This window comes from Equus quagga, chromosome 1, assembly GCF_021613505.1.
Source record: "Equus quagga isolate Etosha38 chromosome 1, UCLA_HA_Equagga_1.0, whole genome shotgun sequence".
In the NCBI taxonomy this organism is placed as follows: domain Eukaryota; kingdom Metazoa; phylum Chordata; class Mammalia; order Perissodactyla; family Equidae; genus Equus; species Equus quagga.
Window position 1 is genome coordinate 75,955,512 of NC_060267.1, and position 21,972 is coordinate 75,977,483.

At 53.2% G+C, this 21,972-nt stretch overlaps 2 protein-coding genes across 5 annotated transcripts; both read right to left on the reverse strand.

Moving 5' to 3' along the window:
• Nucleotides 1–786: 786 nt before the first annotated feature.
• HDHD3 (haloacid dehalogenase like hydrolase domain containing 3) lies at nucleotides 787–3,608 on the reverse strand. 3 transcript variants are annotated; one of them, XM_046680052.1, is made up of 3 exons: nucleotides 3,418–3,608; nucleotides 2,834–2,931; nucleotides 787–1,884 (listed from the first exon to the last, which is right to left on the reverse strand). In XM_046680052.1, the coding sequence occupies exon 3, from the start codon at nucleotides 1,724–1,726 to the stop codon at nucleotides 971–973; it is 756 nt and encodes a 251-aa protein (XP_046536008.1). In that variant the 5' UTR covers nucleotides 1,727–1,884; nucleotides 2,834–2,931; nucleotides 3,418–3,608; the 3' UTR covers nucleotides 787–970. The 3 variants fall into 3 exon arrangements, with proteins under 3 accessions (XP_046536008.1, XP_046536000.1, XP_046535991.1); XM_046680044.1 differs by having other exon boundaries at nucleotides 2,834–2,994; XM_046680035.1 differs by lacking the exon at nucleotides 3,418–3,608 and having other exon boundaries at nucleotides 2,834–3,393.
• An 8,449-nt stretch (nucleotides 3,609–12,057) lies between these two features.
• On the reverse strand, nucleotides 12,058–21,972 carry ALAD (aminolevulinate dehydratase). 2 transcript variants are annotated; one of them, XM_046644518.1, is made up of 12 exons: nucleotides 21,835–21,972; nucleotides 16,466–16,652; nucleotides 15,478–15,528; nucleotides 14,884–14,980; nucleotides 14,397–14,532; nucleotides 14,206–14,289; nucleotides 14,014–14,102; nucleotides 13,672–13,727; nucleotides 13,496–13,583; nucleotides 13,323–13,409; nucleotides 12,857–12,986; nucleotides 12,058–12,213 (listed from the first exon to the last, which is right to left on the reverse strand). In XM_046644518.1, the coding sequence occupies exons 2-12, from the start codon at nucleotides 16,576–16,578 to the stop codon at nucleotides 12,155–12,157; spliced, it is 990 nt and encodes a 329-aa protein (XP_046500474.1). In that variant the 5' UTR covers nucleotides 16,579–16,652; nucleotides 21,835–21,972; the 3' UTR covers nucleotides 12,058–12,154. The 2 variants fall into 2 exon arrangements, with proteins under 2 accessions (XP_046500474.1, XP_046500483.1); XM_046644527.1 differs by lacking the exon at nucleotides 21,835–21,972 and adding an exon at nucleotides 18,573–18,728.

Sequence of the window (21,972 nt, forward strand, 5' to 3'; positions counted from 1 at the left end):
AGTGACTCCCCCCACATTCCCTACCCTCCGCCACCTCGAGCTCCGGTCCCTGTTCCCCGTCCTTTCCTGCTCCCAGGCTAAGCCCTATGACTGGGGTGCCCTTCAAGACTGACATCCTTTAGGACATCTTCCCTCTTCTCCCAGGTTCTCCACTGCGCTATGTCTTGTGACACGGACCCCTTTCAACGTGCAATCTAGTGGTCACGCCAATGGGTTCTGGAGTCAGATATGCCTAAATTGGAACCCTGGCTCCCTCACGTACTAGCCATGACCTTAGGCAGGCTGCTTAACTTCTGAATCCCTTTCCTCATTTGTAAAGTGGAGGTCACACTACCTACGCCCACCAGGCAGCTTTGAGGGTTACAGATGCATAGAAAGGCCTTAGCAGAGTACCTGACACGTGGCAGGCATAAATCCATTTCTGCTCACGACTGTAAGTGCATGTTCCCTGTCCACAACCGCCTGTTCATGTGGTCCTAGGGCACATGTCCCCACAGCACAGCTTAGCACCCCGATTTCCCACCTAAGCAGCTCCAACCTCAGGCTTCCCAGGAGGAGAGTCTAGAGGTTTCAGGGCCTGACTGAGGGGCTCCAGGACCTCTGCTTCAACCGGACTAGTTTCTCGTTTTTTCATTTTCCATGTTGGGGTTCCACGTAAGATCGTCCATGACAAAGGGGCCCTGCTGCTAAGGCAAAGTTTGAAAGTGTCTGGGTCGGAAGGTAGTTGGGCCCTCAGTGAGTCCTGCAGGAGGTGAGGGGGGACACACGGCAGAAAAGGGACACAGGTGTGATGAATGAACCGTTTCAGAGACCAGGAGCTGTGGTGGCGCAGGGGTGAAGGCCGCACTCACTGCTTTATAGTCAGAATGCGTTACAGAGGCTGCAGGGAGAGGGGCAAGGCCACATCTCAGGAAGGAAGGGGCTCCCCGTCTCCAGTATTCGTTGGGCCCAGCCACTTCCCTTGCCAGACTCAAAGTCCCCGAGGGGAGCCCTCCAGGCGGACAAGGGCAGGCAGCAGATGGGACAGTGAGGGGAGAATGTGTTCTTGGGGTACAGAATCCTTGACCGCAGGCTCCAAATGCCCCGGACCAGCCACCAGGAAGCTGTGCATGCCTATAGCTCGGGCCCCCTTGTAATCACAGTGGTAACTGTCCCCAACATGGGCTGCCACCGCCGGTTCCACCTGAGCAAGTCGCAAGGCCTCATGGAAGATTCGGGAGTCCGGCTTGGGCCAGCCAGCAGCCTCAGAGGTCAGCACAAAGTCAAAGTGTTCCCGCAGGCCAAGACCCACCAGGATATCCTCCAGTCGCCGGTCGAAGTTGGAGACCACTGCCAGCCTCAGACCTCGTTTCCGGCACCCCCTCAGGGTGGCCTCGGCACCCTCTAACACCTTCCAGGTTCCGGGGCTGCTGAAGTCCTCATACAGCTGCTCAGCGATGGGGACTACTGCCTGGGCATCCCGAACACCTGCTAGGTGGAAGGTCTGCAGGACCACATCCAGCCACCAGCGGCGGGAGGTGAGGCCGTGGCTCAGGCCATAGTTGGGGAAGCTGTGGCTCTGAGCCTTGTACGCCTGCCCAAAGGCTTCACCCAGGGCCGCGGCCTCCACCTCCAGCCCATGGGCCCGGGCCTTGGTGGCGTATTCCTCCCCCACCGGGCGGCGGAGCCTGACCAGTGTGTCCTTCACATCCCACGTCAGCAGTCGGATCTGTAGCCGGCGCACCATGATCTGCAGGAGGGGGCCAGGTCCACCCCAGCTCTGCCCCACGTGAAGGAACACCGAGCTGGACAAGACCACCCCTCCACACCCTAAAGGTCTTCTCTTTCCAGGCCTGGTGGGTCCGATTTGCTGGCACTTGGGTAATGTCTTCACAGCAGAAGATCCTGAAATGAGACGGCATGGCAAGTGAGGTGGCAGTGCAGGCCTTGGGATCAGAGACAGGGTGGGTTAAAATTCTGGCGCTGCCCACTCCCTGTGCGACCCTAGGAATGTCACGCACCTCGTGCATGAGAGAAGCACAAGGACGCAACCTCACAAGACTGTTGGACTGAATGAGATTGCCTGTTTGTCCCACAACAAATTTCTGAGCATCTATTATGTGCTAGATGCCTGGGAACAGGGCAGATTTCCAGCTTTCGTGGCTTTACAGGCCACGAGAATAGGGGATACAGATATGAGACAGAAAACTACACAAACACCTAAGCACAAGGAAGACAGCATGTACCGTGAGGATATAAATCCAGAGACCCCATCTAGTCCTTGTCGTCAGGGAACTTCCTAAGCAAGTGAACTTTCGGTGGAGATCTGAAGAATGACTATGCGGGGAATGAAGGTGGTTTAGTGTTCCTGGCACTGCAAACAGCCAGTGCAAAGGTCCTGAGGCAGGGCAAGGAGTCTGGTGCTTTGGGTAGACAGGGGCTGCTCAAGCAGGGCCTTGTGTGTCAAAGTAGGAAAAAATAATAATTAGGATTGCTATTACTATTGTTAGCAATGCCAAAGACAGGGTTCTTGCAGATCATCTGACCATTTGAAACCCTTGACTGTCTGTCAGGAAAGACTGAGCCAGAAAGGGGCAAACACTTGCCTAAGATGATTCAGTGGCACAGCTAGGACTAGAACGCAAACTTCCAGACTCTCTGTCCAGTGCTCCCTTTCTCTGCATCATGCTTAGACATATTTGGATTAAAAAAGACATCCGACTTGGTGAACCTGTACAGTGCAGGACAGAGCTGCCTGGTGCTACCTGTCTCTAAGCCCCTCTGAGCCCAGCGTCATCTTTACTGGAGGTAATAACATCTGCCTGAGTAAAGAGCCCAGGAAACGATTACTCACCCAATGCACAGCAAATGCCCCAGCCTGTTGTCCAGAGGTTGGATGCAGCTTCTCTCCCCAGAGTCGATTCCAGACAAGCCCAGGCTTCCAGCTGAAACCTGGGGGGCCAAAGTTCAGAGTGCAGCCAAAGTGTTGCTGAGGGACGGACTTGGCTGGTGAATCTGGGCAACAAGCCGTAGAGGAAGTATGTCAAGGAAATAAATTCTATCTGGAAGGTAGGCAGACCCATCCAAAGACCTTCTCACTCTGCAAATGGGTAACTGGAGGCCCAGAGAGGGGCAGAATTCACCCAAAGTCACGCAGGGAGTCACGGGCACAGCTAAGACTAGAATTAAGGGCTCTGGCCCCCGACCCACAGCGTTTTCCATTTCTGGAAGCCAGAGCTGGGGATCCGGGCTGCAAGCCTGAACTGCTCACCCTGCCTCCCCACCTCCAGGGCTCGGTGGCGGCAAAGTCCAGAGCGCCCGCCCTCAGAGCTGCCCTATGCTGGGTGACCCGGGGCGGAAGGGGCTGGACTCCTGGGGACTTTCTAGGCTCCAGCGAGCTCCGAAGGCTCGGCGCCATGCCAGAGGCCCAGGACCCACCTGCCTCGCAGGAAAGCCGGTCACGTGGGAAGCCTCAGCCGCACGCAGGCTCGGGGGAGACGCGCAGACGCCTGGCAGCCCCCCAGAGCCGCAGACCCGCCCCTCGCTCGTGGGATCCCAAGGGCCACGCACTCCACGGAGGGCTCCTCTCCAGATCGCAGCCCTCTACCGTCTCGGCTCCTGCCCACTCCGCCCCGCCCCCACTGCTCCTGCCCCGCCTCTCCGCCTCGCCCCGCCCCCCGCTGCTCCTCCCCGGCCTCTCCGCTTCGCCCCGCCCCCCACTGCTCCTCTTCGCCCCGCCCCCTCCTCTTCGCCCCGCCCCCTGCCGCCACACCGGCACCTCCCTGGACCCCGCGGCCTCGGTCACCCGCCGTCACCGCGATCCTAGGCGTCCCTTCCGTTACCCTCTCCGCCCCTTGTAAGACCCCACTCTCCCAGTTCCCCTCCCAAGCCCTTCTGCCCCCTACTCCACGTCTAGCCTTTGCCTGGTACCCTCTCCCCGCCATGCCCTCCGGGTACTCCCTCTTCCCACTTTCTTTTTTTTTTTTTAAAGATTGGCACCTGAGCTAACAACTGTTGCCAATCTTCTTCTTCCTTTTTTTTTTCTTTCTGCTTTTTCTCCCCAAATCCTCCCAATATATAGTTGTATATTTTAGTTGTGGGTCCTTCTAGATGTAGTACGTGGAACACCACCTGAACGTGGCCTGATGAGTGGTGCCATGTCCGTGCCCAGGATCCGAACTAGAGAAACCCTGGGTAGCATAGAGGAGCGTGCAAACTTAACCACTCCGCCACCCAGCCAGCCTCCCCTGGCCCACTTTCTGAGCTCTCCCCTTTCCCCTCTCTCTCCTCCAGGCCCCTCCACTTCCCTTGGATCCAGATACCCCTGGGAGGTGCCCAGGCTGACTTGGGAAGAGGGTGATTTGGGTCCCTCCCTGGCGTGCTGAGTGCTGTATGGACTTGGACAAGACGCTGCCCCTCTCTGGTCTGAGTCCCCAGTCGGTACCAGGAGGGAATTGCCTTCAGTTGGACACCTGTCTAACTCAAGACAATTTGCTAAGGGCAGAGTCCTCTGCAGTAAACTAGCTGCTTTTTTCCCTTTTGGTGAAAAAAAAAAGCCATCAGTCTCATCTCAAAAATGTTTAAAAATACAAAGTGTGCAAAGTAAAAAGCTTAAAGTCCAGCCTCATTCACTAACTACTTACTGAGCATCTGTCTGCTCTGTGTCTGACCTGTCCTTCACTGAGGATAGTAGGAAACAAGAGGGGCTTCCTGTCTTCATGGGACATGGGAGGGCCAGACAAAAATCAAGGAAATAAACAAGATTTCAGACAGTGATAAGTGCTGGAGGCAATAAAACAAAATGGTCCCATGAACAGTGGCAGGGGGCCTCTGAATGAGATGGTTAGGGCAGGAGCAAAGATCTGAATGGCACCCGGATGCAGATTAAGGGACAAGTACTCCAGGCGAGGAATTAGCAAGTGCTATGGAGCTAGGGCCCCAGCCTGTTTACTGAGCAAGGGCAAAGGCCGTGGGGCAGGGAGGAAGGGAGGGCGTCCCACCCCTACTCACTCCCCAGGGGTCGCTGCTGCTTTGGTTATTAAGCTAGCAGACGTTTTTCTAGGAACACACAAACATGCATAAAATTTTTTCTTCCTCCCCTCCACCCCTCTCTTTTTTTTTTTTTTTTTAACAAAACTTCCTCCTGTATTCCAAGGCTGGTCTGTTCACTTCAGAACTGCCTCACTCGCTGGGTTCGGGCCTGGGAGGAAGTACAAAGTGCAGAGTCACAGCCCTTGAGACCGAAAGCGAGAGCCTGGCTCCAGGGGCTCATTAGGAAAAACTCGTTATGTGTCACAAGCATGATCCTAGAAGTGGGAGTTGGGGGGGGGATCAGAATTGGCCACCCAAAACGTGGGCCTCAGTCTCCAATATGCAACATGGGGGCATTGGCCAAAATAACTTCCAACTGAAGTCCGGATGAGTTTTAATTTCCAAGATAATTAACTTTGCCCATCAAACCTCGGTTTCTCCATATGTAAATAGACCACGTCTACATCAGGATCAAAGCAGGTCACACAGAAGAGCTCTTTGCGAAGTAGATGATGATTCTTTTCAGATGAGGAAATTGAGTCTCCTGAGAGCTTAAGGGTTTGGTTTGAGGTCACATAACTGTTTCAACCCAGGGCACTCACTCCACAAGGGGGGCATTTCCATTATGATCTATATGAATGCACCCCCTGGAGTTGTGGCCCTGATTTAACTGTCCTCTAGGTTTTGCCTTTCTCTTTCTCTGAGGAACTTTTTCAGCAGAGAAAAAGGAGCCTTTTGTCACAGGAAAGCCAATGAGAGGTCCCTGCTCTTCTGGAACAAGCTTCTTTTTGACTTGCCAGTTCAAAAATGGGTACACTTAGTAGGTACAGTTTCCTCTCTAAGTCAGATGACAGAAATCCTCGGAGGGTTTCACCCCTTGATCTGCCCAGTGTGTCCTGGCCTGGTGATTTGCTTCTGGAGACACCTGCCATGTCACTCTACTGGACGTTGGCTCAAGTCATTTCTCTTTGAGAAACCAAGTTTCTTAGGTGAGGGCTTCTTCCTTGACAGTCTCATACTACAGCACTAAGTAACCGCAGGCTGGGCCCACCAGACGTACATCTCTCTCTCTTTACTTTTAAATTTTCACTTATTTATCTTTTGAGTTAATTTTTACAAAATATACATAGGGAAAAATGCAAAGAAGTGTACATGTCCTTGACTTTTTACAAAGTGAACATATCCATGCAACTAGCACCCAGACCAAGAAAAAAACATTTCCAGAACCCTGGAACCCCTTTTTCTTCCAATCACTTATTCCCACCATATGGGAATGCTTATGTTCAGCTTGAGTAGATAGGGCCTGTTTTCTGAAGTGGTTGATAATGTAATGGTTCAGTAATGTCTGAGAGTTCCAACTGCTCCACATTCTCAGCTGTTAGCATTGTCTATCTTTAAAAATTTTAGGCATTCTGATGGATGTATGGTGGTATTGCATTGTGGTTTTGATTTGAATTTCTCCATTGATTAATAAAGATGACACCTTTTCATATATGTATTGGCCAAGTTTTCATTTACTTTTATTTACATAAATAACACGTGAATATATCCTTGTTAGATGTAATATAGGAATATAAAAATGCATGTGAGGCTAAGGTAATACATAAAGAGCTAAAGTCCCTCTAAGTCCAACCTGTCACCCTGACACCATCACAATCCCTTCCCCAGTTCTGAGCACTGGGCATGAAGTTAGGAGACCTGAATCCCAGCCTTGGTCTGCCACTGGCTTGCGTGAATTTGGAGAAGTCTCCTCTTTGGGTCTGTCTCCCATCTATAAAATTAGAGCGTTTAACTAGATGCTCTCTAAGGACCTCTTTACTTTGATATTCTGACCATTGCTTCTGTGATTACAAGAACACCACGTGGTGGGGATGGCCATTTGCCCCAATATCCATTCTCTCCATCTTCCTTAGTAACTGAACCTGAGTTTTAGCTGAGCACATGGCTGCCCCACTAGACTTTATTTTCCAGCCTCCCTTACACAACTAGCTGTGGCCATATGACTAAGTACAGACAAGGGCATGGGGACAGAAGTGACGTGTGCAACTTTCTGCTTGCGCCCTTATAAAGAAGGGTCACGCCCTCCACTGGCCTTTCTCCTCTTCCTGTTAGCTGAAAAGAGGAGCTGATGGTGGGAACTGGACCTGCCATCTTTAATCATGAGATAGAAGCCAAGAGGTGTTGAAGATGACAGAACAAGGCAGGAGCCATGAGCCCCAACACCATGTGGCTGCCATAGCCCTGGACTGCTCGGAGAGAAAGAGGTTTCCATCTTAAGCTATCATTATTTTGGCTTTTGTCATATCCACTGGACTTGAATCCTAATGCAGAGTGACTGGAAAATGACTTTAAATTGGGTGTCAGACTGGGTTGCTTTGAGGACGTGATACTTAAGCCAAGATCTTACCAAATAAAAATAAATTAATTAATTAAATAAATTAAAAGCCGTCCAGATTTTGGGAAAAGCATTCCAGGCGAAGGGAAGCGCTGGTGCAAAAGCTCTGAGACCCCACCAGCCCTCAGCGTGATGAGGCAGACCTTGCCAATCACGGCACCACGTCTTCCATGCCATTGTTTACAGTGACTGAACCAAGAGGCTGGTCATGTAACCTGAGCGGGGCCAATCAGAGACGTCCAGAGATTTCTTATGATGGGATGGGATGGGACAAAAAGGATCTCTCTCTGGGACTGTCAGTCTTAAGGACCATCTAAACATCATGTTGCTGTCAAGTGGCAAAAGTCCATCTTAGAATAAAGCCAAGCTGCGGCAAACATAGATAAGAGCTGGGAAGGGACAGAGTCCTCCATGGGAACCTTTGACCCTAGACCCAACCACATCTGACCTTACCACAATGCAGTTATGAAAACCAATCGTTTCCCTTTTTGCCGTCGACTGGGGTTTCTGGCACTTGCAACCAAGAGTACCCGGAACAATACGGAGTATGGGTATTGCAACTCACAGGCCCTAATATGTGGAATTGGCAGAGTCCGTGTTGGGTATGGAGCAGGTGAGGATTCCTCCTTCCCTAGTGGGAAAATTGGCAGTAAAGTGGCTGGTTAAAATGCCTGTTGTTTTTTGGGATCCTCAACCATATGCCCACTGAGGTCGTAGTTTTAGGGATCCTAGTAAAGCAAAAAGTGAGGATGGTGGAATGTGTTGGCTATCTGTTGTGGCCTACAGGGAGGTCCCACAAGAAACAGACAAGCTCCAGTCCAAGCTGGCCCATCTGAGAGGGAAATAAGAAAACGAAGTCTTGTTAAGAGAGGCCCTTAATGCTTACCGATGGGATGTGACATCTAGAAGTCTCAGAATAGTATGCCTTGTTGATCATGAAATCTGAGTTCTCTGCCCAAGAATAAAATTACCACTAGGCAAGAGCAAGGCACACTGCAGGAGATGGGGACTGCAGAGGAGCCAGAGGTCCCAGGACCACCCAAACCACTCCTGCTGCCTGCCTGGCCATTATTGCCTCTGTAGACAAAACACTGGGGTGGGGGTGGGGGGCCTGGAGAAGACACCAGGCTGGCACCCCAGGTGACAAATCCCGACTCCAGAGGATGCCACCCACATCGACTGCGATGCCTGAAGACAACTCAGCCCCTTGGTTCGCCCCATTACTGGAGCTAATAATAGCATCGTTAGACTCATAATTTTGCTACTGTTCATTAGGAGGTGGTATGGCACAGTGGTTAGGGGTACTGGCACAGAGGCCTTGGAGTTGGGCTATATGGGTTCAAATCCCAGCTGTGCTGTTTTCCAGTGACTGGAAATCTAGACCCAGTTCTGCCACAAACTTGTTGTTGCCTTGGGTGAGTCATATAAGCTCTCTAGATATAGCTTCCTCATTGTGCACCCAAGCTAAATTTAGGACTCCCCCTCCACCCTGACCCTCTTCCAAGCTTCCCCATCTCAGTAAATGGCCTATCAGCCACCCAGGAACTCAAGCCAAGATCGTCCTTCACATCTAATCTACCTCCTAAATCCACCCCCCTCTCCACCCGCAGTGTCCCCACTCCAGCCCAGGCCACATTTCTCACCTGCCCTTTGCCAGTCTTATTAAAATGCTTTCAAAAGATGCAAATCAGAGTGAGTCATTCCCCTGTTTAAAAGCCTTCAAATGGCTTCCCTGTCTCCCGAAATAAAGCCTCAAAAGGCTAACATGGCCTTTGTCCCCACAGGGTTTGGCCTCGGTTTCTCTCCACTCAGTTCAGGTCACCTCTTCCTCCATCCTTCCCTGTGCACCAGCCATGTGTTCTTCCAGCTCATGCTAGCCCCAGGGCCTCTGCACTGCTCTTCCCTCTGCCTGGAATGCTGTTCCCCAGACACGTCTTAGCTTGCTCATCCTCCAGGTCTAGGCTTAAACGTCAGTCCCTCAGGGAAGCATTTTCTGATCCTCAAACCAGATCAGGTCCCGGTGACCTCCTTCACAGCACTTCACTGGTCATTAGGGATGTCTGCCGCCTGGTTCTCCTCAGGGAGACGCATCCTCATTCCACTCGATGTTTACCACTTTCCCACCCCCCCGCCGGGGGAGCGGGCAGGTCTGGACACACAGAGTTGTTTGCTTCTTGTGGACTGTTTGCGTCACCAACGAACTGCCCTCAGGAACTCAAAGGAGGTTTTGGAAGCACTTAACGGTTTCTCCAAATTGCTTTTTTAGGTATGTTGGGATGCAATCACCAACCACCCTGAACCGGTCCAAACCCCACCACAAAAGGGACACCTGTGCAGAGGGCCCAGAAGTGCCCAAGAGATGACCTTTACTTTATTTTAATGATAAGATCTCTGCCCCAGGAGCAGCTTAGGCCTTATTATCATAACACGCGATGTATGTGGAAGCATGTTTTCCAGCTGAGCCTGCGCAAGCAAATACCCACCTCTCCCTTTTGAATATTCACTCCCCATCTGAAATAAAAGGTGCCTCCTGTCTCTTGCTTGGGGACCCATGGCTTTGGAAATAATTCCCCATGGGCTCCTGGTTTGCTGCAAATAAACGTGACTTCGTGTGACAACTACTTCTGGTGAAGGCTTTGATTTCAACTCACCAAGAAGCGGACCAGCTTTGGTTCTGTAACATTTGTACCTAAAGGACAGTGTCTGTCTCCCATCTCTCTGTGCCTAGAAGAGAGCCAAGCCCATTTGCTTGGCAATGATGAATGCGAGATGGCCTTGAAAAAGCTGCCCTTGCAGACTAACCAGAAAGCAGTTCAGGGGCCAGGAGACAGGAAGCCAAGAAGCTAAGATGGCAAAAGGTCTTGGTCTGGTCAAAGCCCGAGGCCCATCAATGGCTGCTCCCCAATTAGTGCTTCAGGCCCCTAGGTGGTAGATCCAGGCTCAAGCTCCTTGGAAGGTGAAGCTTTGCAACTCTTCAGGCCCTGACTTCGGCGGACCATCTCTCAAAAGGCTGAGCTCGCATCTTCAGTTAAGTCGGCGACAGTGCTAGGGAAGACTACCAGGAGTCAGAGAGGACTGTCTGACTGTAGGAGCCGCCAGGAGTTCATAATTCTAAATTTTGAAAGAGGCTGTATTGCTCTCAGGTCCAAACTGAACTTGCTTTTTGGCCCTAAAGTTGGGATTTTTTGTCACTTTGCGGATGGGTAGGTGGACCTGCAAAGTGACTCCTCCTTAAATGGGCCTTAACTTTCACTAGGGGAAAACATCATGTCGTGTCAGCCTCAGAAGAACGAATTGAAACCACTCACCCAGTCGATCCAGCCAGAAACCCGCGAAGGCATCCTTGTTTCCTCCCCTCCCCTTGCCCTCACCTCCCACGGATTTAAAGCTTTGGCAAAATCTGTTAATTCCGCCTCCAAAATGTGTGCTGAACACATTTGCATCCTCGTCTCTCCACTGCCACCACCCTGGTCCAGGCCACTGTCATTACTCACCGGGGTCTGCAATAGCCCCTCAACCAGACTGTCTCTTGGGACCCTCCATTTTTCCATAGCAGCAGAATGTGGGAAATTGGTTTTCCCACACATAACTCTGGTTAAGATCCTTCAGACGGCTTTGTGTCAGACGCAAAATAAAACCCAAGGTCCTACAAGGTGTAGGATCTCCCCTTGCAGCCTCCAGTCCTGTCGCCCACTTTCCTCTTCCTCACCCTGCTCCCAGCAGCCCTGCCAACCCCCTCCCACCGCAGGATCTCTGCACACTTTGGGTCATTCTCGTGGCTTCTGGCGTGCTTCCCTCTGCTTCCCGTAAGCACCTGCCCTAGTCCCTTAACCTCAGGGAGGGCTTCTCGACCACCCTCTCTCGAGAGGCCCCTTGTCTGTTATTCTCTGTCAGATCCTCTCTTTCCTTCAAAGCATTTATTATAATTTGTAACTGCGTTATTTGTCTGTGTTCTTGTTGTCTATCTCCCCCATTCTCCTTGTATAGATTCCACACAGAGAAACAAGCTGAGGTCTCTCCTGCTAGACGCTCAGTACCCAGCACCATGCCTGGGCGAGGAGCCAACATTCTCAAAAAATCTCTCTTCAATAAAAAGCCTTTTTGGTGGTGGCATCTCCAACAATCAGGAACTCTGTGCTTGCCTCTGAATTTTGATCCTCAGGCAGTGCTGCTGCTCGTTAATGAGTAATTCTTCTCTGGTTTAGGGCTCAGAGTAGAACGGCAGATCTCAGGGAGCCCGGCAACCCCCGCCCTGTGTGGAAATCGCCTTCTGGTGGAATCGCAGCACATCTCAACTCTAAACCTGGGGACGTCAATCTAGGCCTCAGTCCCAGCGCCCAGCTCTGCTGCCAAAGGCGTCGGACTTTCCAGAGCTTCTGAGGAGCCAAGATCCAACTGCCCTCCTCTCCCCCAAGTGCTCTAAGCCCCTCTCCCAGGACCCACCAAGTTCGCACCCGTGACTCCTGGTGGCTTTCAAGCTGAAGCCACACCAGAAAAAGGAGCTAGGAGTGGCAGAGGTGAGCCTCAGGGCTGCCCCAGCGGAGGAGTGGGGAAGATCGGGAGAGCCCGTTGAGGATGTGGCTGCGGGTGGTAAGATTTGGCATGCTGGCAGAAACCACCTGGGGCATGTGAGCAGGAAGAGGGCATGAGGACACAGTTCTAAAAGCAGCATTTACTTTGGTTTTCACTTCTCCAAGACCCCGGGACCTTTTTAAAGTTCTAGTTCTTGGGGCTTCCACACTCTCTCCATCACTCCTTCAGCCACTGCAAGAGCAGAGGTGTGTAGTAGGTGATGATGACGTCAGCACCTGTGTGGGCAGAGAAGCAGGAAGCAGGGGAGGGGTGGGGCATCAGTTCTGAACACATCTTCCAGGAGATGAAGGCCAGGGAGGGCAGAAGGCTACCATGAAGAGGCACAGCCCAGGGGCGTCGCAACATAAGATTGAGCCCAGTTCTGGTCAGGTCTAGTTCTGCACATTGTGTGACCACGGGCAAGTCATCTTCTCTTTCTGGGCATCAGTCGGCCAATGTGTAAAATGCACAGTGGGGGAAAGAGGCGAGCTGTAAGCCCCCTTCTCACGCTGTGTGCTACACCAACAAAACCAGCTCCCATTGATGGGGGGCGATAAGCATATGCCAATGACACATATCAGCTCACTGAATCCCCACAACAGCCAGGCACCAGGTATCATAGCCCTAGTTTATAGATGAGGGCACTGAAGTTCGGAGAAGGGCCGTGGCCAAGGTCTCAAAACCAAAAAGTAACAGAGGGCTCTGCTTCCTTCGCTGTTCGGCATTCTATTTTGCAGTTCCACAACCTGTGTCTGTTTAGATCACTGGGATTTCCAGGCCTAACACTCTAGGCTGTCCCATGCCTTCACTTCCCTCTCTGGGCAAAGTACCTATTAGTCCCAGTGGTACGGGTCAAAAACCCTGCCTCCAGCTGTTTACCTGCTCTGCGCAAAGCAGTCATGGCCTCCAGGACAGCAGCCTTGAGATCAAACGCCCCGGCCTGGGCTCCGTGCCACAGCATGGCAAACTCTCCAGAAACGTGGTACACAGCGAGAGGGAGTTCAGGGTGCTACAGAGAAGCAGCGGAGGGCAGACAGGTTGAAGTGGAGGGTGGGCGTGTCCCAGCGAGTGTCCCTTCCTTCCTGGCCGATCTGTGACCATGTGGAGCCCCATGCTCCCAGTCACTGCTGCTGGCAGCCTGGCCCATTCCTGAACTGGTCAAGCAGAGTGGTTCCAAGGCTCCTGTCAGCCCTGGTCCAGAAGCCCATGGTGGTTCCTGGGCAGGGATGCGGAGGGGCAGAATGCTTCCAACTCTGAGATTCTGCAGCCCTTCAACCTAAGGTCCCCGAGTCTGTGGACAAGCTCTCTCACCTCCCTGAGCCCCTCTGTCTCTGCCTGTGCTCACCTTGTTCTTCACTTCCCGCACAATGTCCAGGTAGGGCATTCCCGGCTTCACCATGAGCATGTCAGCTCCTTCCCGCACATCCCGGTCCTAAGGGATGAGGGCTGGTGTGGGCAGGGCTCAGGAGGCGAGGTGGGAGGGACAGGCTCGGCGGGGCCCAAACCCTGGTCACTCACCACCGCTCGGAGGGCCAGGCCTCGTGCTCCGGGGGGCAGCTGGTAGCAGCGGCGGTCTCCAAAGGCTGGGCTTGACTGAGCCGCATCCCTGGGGAGCAGAGGCATCAGGGGGGGCTCCAGCTTTGGGGTTAACGGCTCAGGGATTTAACAGCAGACCCCTGCCTATCCCCACTCACCGGAAAGGTCCATAGAAACAGGAAGCAAACTTGGCACTATAGCTCATCACGGAGACCTACGGGGAGACAATGGGGGTCGAGGCTCAGGCAGCCCTTTCAGATGCCCCAGGGGGAGGAGATGGGGAGAGAAAGGACCTAGGCCGGAAGCAAAGGGCCTGTGGTCTAGTCCCGTTGGAGCTCTGGGCCTTGATTTCCCCATGGGAGTGCAGAGGTTGGGAGGGATCCCAAAGGCCTCGTCTGGTGCTGTCTTCGGTTCTACGATTCTTGGCAGATATGAGGGCAGGCCTGGTCCAGGCTCTCTCCTCACCTCGCCCCACCACTCCCCACACTCCCTGCCCCTACCCTGTTGCCAAGTTCATGTGCCATCAGAGCATCCTTGATGGCTTCCACGCGTCCGTCCATCATGTCCGACGGGGCTATCACCTGACATCCTGAGGGGCAGAGGGTCGCCTTCAGAACTCTCAGACCTCCTATCCACTCTGCCACCTCCATGAAATGGAGGGGCTCAGCCCTGCTGGTGGCTGACTCACTCACCTGCCTTGGCATAGGCCAGTGCCACCTCTGCCAGCCGCTGGCGGCTCTCCTTGGCTTGAATTGCCCCGTTCTCGCTCAGAAGCCCTGCAGGACAGACAGCTGGGTTTTGGGGAGCATCTTGGGCCCTGGCCCGTCCCCATCGTGGGGAGAACTGTGGGTGCCAGCAGGGCTGGTGGAGGGAGGGTGCTCACCGCAGTGGCCATGGGAGGTGTAGGGGCACAGGCAGACGTCACAGGCCACCAGGAGGCTGGGGAAGGTCTTGCGCAACAGACGGACCGCCTCAATAGTTGGGGAGTCCTCAGAGTCGGCCGCAGAGCCCCGCTCGTCCTAGGCAGGGGAAGGACAAAGCGGTGTGTCTGTTACATGAAGCTTTAGGGAAGCATGACAGAAAGCCATCACAGAGCACAGCCTGGCCTGCTCCTTCCATCATCATCACAGCCCCTGGACGAGGGAGCACAGTGAGGACTGCCTCCATTTTACAGAGGGGACTTGACTTGGCCAGTGTCGCAGCCCTACTTAGCTTCCTGACCTTATAAGGGTGCTATCTCAGGGGCAGGGGCCATGTCCATTCAGCTGTGGCCCCAAGGCCAGCACAAGGCCAGAGCAAGGCTCAGTGTGGAAACTTAGCTCACACTCACCCAAACCGCCCCCCCCTCAATTCCTCCTGCGATTCTTCACCTTGGGAACTCTGCTGGGGACACCAAAGACCAGGACACAACGCAGGCCCTCTTCCACCAGGGGCCTCAACATCTCTTCTAGCCGGTTCACACCATACCTGCACGGGGGTAGGGTAGAAGGCTGAAATGAGGGAGGTCCCAGGCAAGGGTCCCTGCCTACCCCTGCACGCTGTGCCTCTGTTAAGAGCCAAGTTACACATGGCATCAGAAGGGCTAAAGCCACACGGTACAGGGAGGAGCAGCAACACACCCACCAAACAGATGGGAAGACTGAGGCCCCCAGGAGCAGAGCTATGGAATTCAGCTGTGGAAGGCCTCTCCAAGGTTCTCTTATTGACCTCCCTTCTGAAGCTCAGCTCTCCTCTGCAACAGCCTCTGCTGTGATGCCTCTGGTGGTGGGGAGCTCATTACTTTAGGAGGCTGCCTCTTCTGCTGTGGGACAACTTCGGCCCTGAGAAAAGCCTTCTGTCTACTGCGCAGAAGTCAGCCTCTCCGGATCTTCTACCTGCCGGGTCTGCTTCTGCTTCCTGGCACCTCCACCTGTGAGATCTCTCCCTCCATCATCCCCCTGCCCTCCCCCCACCACGCCTCCTACCTGGCCACTCCCGGGAGGCTGGCGATAGGCTGCACGTCATCAGGAACATCCCTGCAAAAGCGGGGGGTGGGCTATGGACTGGGAGCCGTGGGAAGGGCCACTGGTGAGGGGGTGACCGAGACGGATGGCTGGGGAGCGGGGAAGGCCTATGGAAGTGGAGATGGTGGAGGAGGATGGGATGCAGTGTCTGGTTCCCGTGACTGGCCAAGCCCAGGGCCTGAAATAATAACAGGAGCAACAAGAATGACAGTGACAACAAGAGCTACTGTACCACAGGACAGTCATCATAGAAGGAGTCAGTGGCTAAGAACCTGGACTCCCACGTCAGAAGGTTCTTGCCATCCGAGCCACTTACTGACTGGGTGAGCCTGGCCACGTCACACCACCTCTTTGAGCTTCAGGCCCTTCATCTCTGTCCTGGGTGGATTCATCATTCATTCAACAAACACTTATTGAGCACTTTTATGGGCCAGGCACTGTTCTAGACTCTGGCGACACAACAGGGAACAAAACAGGCAAAAATCCCGTCCTTGTGGAAGTGACATTCTAGGGGATAATATTTATACCTTCCTCATACGAATATTGTCAGGAATGAATGAGATAATACAGATGTCGGTGCTTAGCATAGTACCTGGTACACAGTAAGTACTCAATAAATGTCAGCCATTGCTTTTATTAATAATCATGACTGCCACCTCTTACACGAACAGAGCACTCGACAACCCACAGAACACCTTCTCAGCTTCTGTCTTAGTGCAAATGCTCAGGATGGCAGGCCACGATGATTCTTCCAGTCTTCCAAATGCGAAGACTGAGTTCTTTTCAAGGTTTGTTTTGTTCCTAAAACTGCTGTCCCAAACCCAGGAGGCCACTTCCGATACCTCAGCTCTATGCTGACAGTCCACTTTGCCAACCATAACAGCCCAGATGCCTGCTCTGGTCACGCACACCCTGCACATCAGAAGCCAGCCCGTTCCTGGGCACTCACGTGACAAAGATGGGGTAGATGAGGTTGGAGGCACTGAGGGTGGTGGTGGCCGCCTGCCAGGTCCGAAGCAGCGGGTGGAAGTAGCCACTGTGCAGAACCGACTGGGGCTGCATGGTGGGCACTGGGGGCACTGGGCAGCCAGCTGGTTGAACTGAGGGCTCCTGAGGCGTCCGCTGTGTGCTCAGCTCTGTGGGGGCGATGGGAGGCGCATGAGACACGGTACCCCCGGGCTCTTCCAGATTCCCGCCTCCCCTGCTCGCTAGCTGCTCCTAGTGTGGTTCCCCAACCCTGCCAGTCAACGACAACAAGCTAAGTAGAGAAACCAAAGTCGGCCTTCAGAAACTTTCATGGCAATTTGCACCCAATAAATAACAAGTCTCTAGTGGCTCATTTTTACTGTATTTTATCAAAGAATCAATCTGTGACAGATTGGAAATTAGTATGAGAAGCACCAATCTAGCCAACATTTAAACTTCGTTTATTCCATGGAAAACGTCCACGTGCTTGGCAGAAATTTTAAAGCATGGTTTCTTTTTTGGTGAGGAAGATTGGCCCTGAGCTACTATCTGTTGCCAATCTTTGTCTTTTTTTTTTTCTCCCCAAAGCCCCAGTACATAGTTATATATCCTAGTTGTAGGGCCTTCTAGTTTTTCTACGTGAGATGCTGCCTCAGCATGGCTTGATGAGCAGTGTGTAGGTCCATACCCAGGATCCAAACTGGCAAACCCTGGGTGGCCAAAGAGGAGTGCGCAAACTTAACCACTTGGCCACGGGGCTGGCCCCAACTCAGCAGAAATTTTAGATAAGCAAAAAGAGAAAAATCTCCTGTAATTCTATCTCTGGGGAAAAGCACTGTTAACCCCTCGGTACAGGGACTTCTTATTCGGCATGACACACACTAAGAGGATTAAACAGCACTGCACCAGTTAGCCAGCCAGCCAGACACTCTCCCTGTAAAGTGGACACTGAAGCCCATCTTTTCCAGCCCGAGAGTCCCCTGCTGCTCCCGAAGCCATCCCTGCCTACCTTGTGACTCTGCTCACCCTGTTCCCTGTACCTAGAAGGCTTGCGCTCTCTCCACATCATCCCCACCCCAACATCCTCCAGGGTTCCCCACGAGGCACCCTCGCCTTCCCTCTCCCATGAAGCTTCTCTTCTGCCCAGATTACAACCTCTTATGTAACAGTTCTTTGTGGCCCTATCTTATTTCATCCCAGGAGACTGAGCATCCACAGGGCAGGGTCCACAGTCGGTTCCTTTTCACCTTCCCTACAGCCCTCTGCCACACAGCAAATATTTAATTACATGAAGTACAAGACAATATGCCCTAAATGCCAAATAAGGGACTAAGATAGAAGGAAGCTGGGGCAATAACATTTGTTTCTTGGGCACCTACTATGTGCCAGGCCATGCTGGGCACTTGCACGCATGATTTCTCCTTGAGTTGGGAGGTGGGGCTGATCGAGAGCATCTCCGAGAGGAGCCTACCACGAATGAACCAGGAGTCAATGTGAGTTTGGAGGTCAGAAAAGGGGACTTGAACTCGGTTTTGCAGAAGTGCGTTCAGCTTGGCAGAGGAAAAGGAGGGACCGTTCCCTCAGGAAGGGAAGCAAGGGGCAAAGATGGGGAAGGAGGAATGGCTGTGGAAGGTTCTGAGGACTCAGGCGGCCATCTAGGATGTGTGTATGGAGGGGAGGGGAGGAGAGGGGGCCAGACCGAAGTCACGGAAGATTTCTGAGCAGGGGACAGGGGAGTGGCCTGGTCAAAGCCAGGAAGATGATTCTTGCAGCCTGAGCAGAGAGGCAGAGGCTGTGGGGGTCAGAGGGGCGGAGAAGGAGGGGCCGTCGTTAGGCGGCCAAGAGGCAGTCTCTTGGGGCGGATGCTCTGAGCTTGCTTGACCCGGAGGGCAACGGAGACAGGGACAAGGCAGGAAGAGGGCGGCGGGCAGCTGAGCTTGGAGAGGAGGTGGAGAGCTCCATTTTAGACACTTCCTTTTGGAGGTGCCTGGGGTAACACCCAGTAGCCAAGCAGGGAAGAAAAATAAAGAACCGCCAAGCTCTCCTCGCACAAATGGGACCTCAAGGCCCAGAGAGGGACAGGGACTTACCCAAGCTTACACAGCCAGTTAGAGGCTAAACAGCAGGAGTGGAATCTTAGTGTGTCGACTCCCGGGCAGGGGGTCCTTTAGTACATGATCAAGTCTTTCTCTCCAGTCTCCCAGGCCTCTTTAGCACCCTCCCAACCAGCTCAGGGGCCCATTTTATCTGATCCTCCTCCTGGCAGGGTGGGGGTTATCAGGAGCCACACAGGGAACCACCCTACCACCACGCCCCTGAGCCAGCCACATCATCTGACACAGGGACAAGCCAGGCCTCCTCAAAGATGTCCCAACCCCCAAATGAGCAATCATTCAGCAGATACAAAGTCCTGAACGCCCATTTTATGCAAGAGTTGCTCTCAGGTCTGCCAGGGATTAGCCCAGGTCAGAGAGGTTAACTCACTTGCCCAAGACCACACAGCTAGTTAGTAACTGGGCCAGAATTTGAATTTGTTCTAGACAACGAGTGCAAGGTTTTCTCTATTATGCTCATAGTACTGATGACACTTGATTCAGCAGGCATCTTTCTGCCCAAACTATCATTGTCTTGGGAGCTGGAGAGATGGAGGAAACAGAAAAATATACTCAGTGGATGTTATGTGCGGGGCACTGGACAAGGTACTCTGTATATATATTATCTCATTTAGTTGAAGAGAGTTATTCCAACTTTTCGTGATGAGGAAACAGAGGCTCAGAGAGGTTAAGTGACTTGCTCAATGTCATTCTGGAGAGTTAAGTCAGATTTTGAAGCTATGTCTACACATCTCTGATTCACTTCCCAGAAAACAGTCTTGGTAGCAGGCCCCTGGCTTCTGGAATCCAAAGCTGTATTCCACTGGCCTCAACTCCCCATCTGCTTTAGAAGGCTAAGGGAGCCCATGCCTCCTGCTCATCAGAAGCAACAGGGCAGGGCTGCCCAGGAACTTTGTGGTCCAAATTTCACCCTGAGGAGCCTGGGGGTTTTCAGATGGGGGACAAGGGGGAGGGTGAGAGTGGTGAGGGAGGCCTTACTAGCGCAGTTCTACTTTCAGCTATTTTTTTAATTTTAGGGTTCAGAGAGATTTGACTTCTATCAAGTATGAGTGCTGAAAAAAATTTAAAAAGTTGAAAATCACCAATCCTGTTTAACTCCGTACATTCTGACATGGAAAGCGGAGTGCAAAAAGGCGAGAGGACTCGAGATCCACAGTGAGTCAGGTACAGAGCTGAAGTTGACCATGGGTCCCCTGGCTTCTAGTCCCGTGCCCCGTTACCTCCACGACACAGTCATTCTGTTCGAAGAGGTGCTTAGTAAATGTCTGCGGGGTAGAAAAGCACGCCCTGAGCAACGGAGGCGCATCTCTGTTCGCAGAGCCTAATCCAGGAGGAGGTTTCGCTTTGCAAAACGTCCCTAAGACTGGGAGAGCTTCACACACTTCCAAGTGGCGCTTCTCCCAAATCAAGGGAGCCCGCAAGCCACAGCCTAGATCCTGTGACACTACACTGAAGACAACAGCAAGTCACCGTGGGACCCAGCACCTACGCTCACCCACAGTAAAACAGGCTGGCTTTGCTGGAAGGCTTTGCTGCACAGCCTAGGGTGGTGCAGAAAGAAGCACATTCCAGGGCCAAACAGTCCCAAGTCTGGTCTGTGCTGTGTGTGTGACTTTGGGCAATGCGGCTGGCCTTTCAGAGTCTTCATTTCATAATCTATACAATGGGAATGATACTATCAAACTTGCAAAGCTACAGGGAAGGTCAGCCTTAGTGACGAGGTATGTGCCTGGCACCAAGTAGCCACATGGTAACTGTGTAGCTCCCTTTGTTATCATTAGGAGTAGAGCTGAGCTGGAAGCAGACCTCCTGGCCTGCCATCGCAGCTGTGCCTTCTGCACCACACCCAGAAGGAGAGTTTACACCCAAAGCTGTATGGGCCACGGGTCTTCCAAACTATCTGAGGCAGGGTCCGTGCCTTCTAGCACCTTATGTGGTGGAAGAGAAATAATCAGCATACAGATCCTACAGCAGAGAGGTGAACTAGGAGCTGGGGGAGGGACCTGTCTCTGGGAGTCAAGAAGGGCTTCACGGAAGAGGAGACATTGAGGGATAAGTCATTTTCAGATTGATTGTGAAAGGACCTCCTTCCTTAGAAGACAACTCGCCCAACCTGGGAGTCACCTAAGTTGGGCCCTGAGAGCGGCCACCAGGGCAGCTGAGAAAGTACCGCAGGGCTGAATCCCCCCGTGTTGTGCTCTGCTGAGGATTCTGGAGGCTGTGGTCTTGGCACAGAGGGTTGGGAGCTGTTCCCAGTTCTGGCAGGCTCTGCTACTAGCCAGGCAGGAAGCAGTCAAGAGGGCCAGCTAGGTAGGAGGTGGCCAGGGCCGAGAAATCCAAAGCCCCAGAAGGGCCCAGGACAGCAGCTGTCACCAGGCTGCCTGTTTATGCAACCCACTTTTCCTGAGTGTCTCCTCTGGGCCTGCCCCAGTGCCAGACACAGGAATTAAAGAGAAGAGTGAGACCAGGCCTTGATCTAGGGCTCTGAAGGGCCCAGTCTTCTCTGGGCTTAGCTATTTGGAGCTATAAGGAGAATATACCAGTTCCACAGACTCCTAGAACATCTTGGCTAAGAGGCTTCTTAAAGCTTGCTGATTACATCAGTGAAATGATGGCGAAGCTGGGCTCAGAGAAGGGCAGACACTGGCCCAAGATCATGCAGGGGGTCAGTGGCAGCACTGGGGCTAGACTCCAGGTCTCCAGCAGCCCGATTCTCAAGGCCCGCCGTTACCCCTTGATACTCGAAGTACAGATATCAGGGGTGTTCACCAGCAGACTGGGACTTGGGGAGAACTCTAGGTGAAGGGGGTGGGGGAGGAAAGAGGTACAACGGTGACTAGACCTGGCTGCAACTGGCAGCATAACGGTTAAGCGGGTTTTGGAGTCTGTAGACATGGGTTCAAACCCTGGTTCCAGCCTGGCACAAAGCGGCTGTTATTGCTTCCATCTCCCTCCCCCATCCTGCGAGGCACCTCGGACTCTGCACTGATGGAGACTGACCCAGCGGTCTCCAACGGGGTGGACCCCCAAGAGCAGACGCGGAGCCCAAGGTTACGGTCCCGTAGCAGGACCATCTATCTCTAAGTGCCCAAACAGGGGCCCCACAGGGACTCCGCCCCCAGCTGCACCGCCAGCGCTTCAGGCGCACAGTACGATCTGCGTCTGGAGACGCGGGATTCTCGGTGCCACAGCTCCCGCCTCCAAGTCCGCCACCTCCCCGAGTCCGACCCCGGCTCACCTGCCTGCCTACGGGGTGCGAGGCGCCGCTCCCGCCAACGCTGCGGCTCTTTCTGGCCACCCCGGGCCCACGTGGGGGTGGGGCGGCCCGCCCGGAAGCAGCTGCCCCCTCACAGCCCGCCCCAAACCGCGTGCAGAC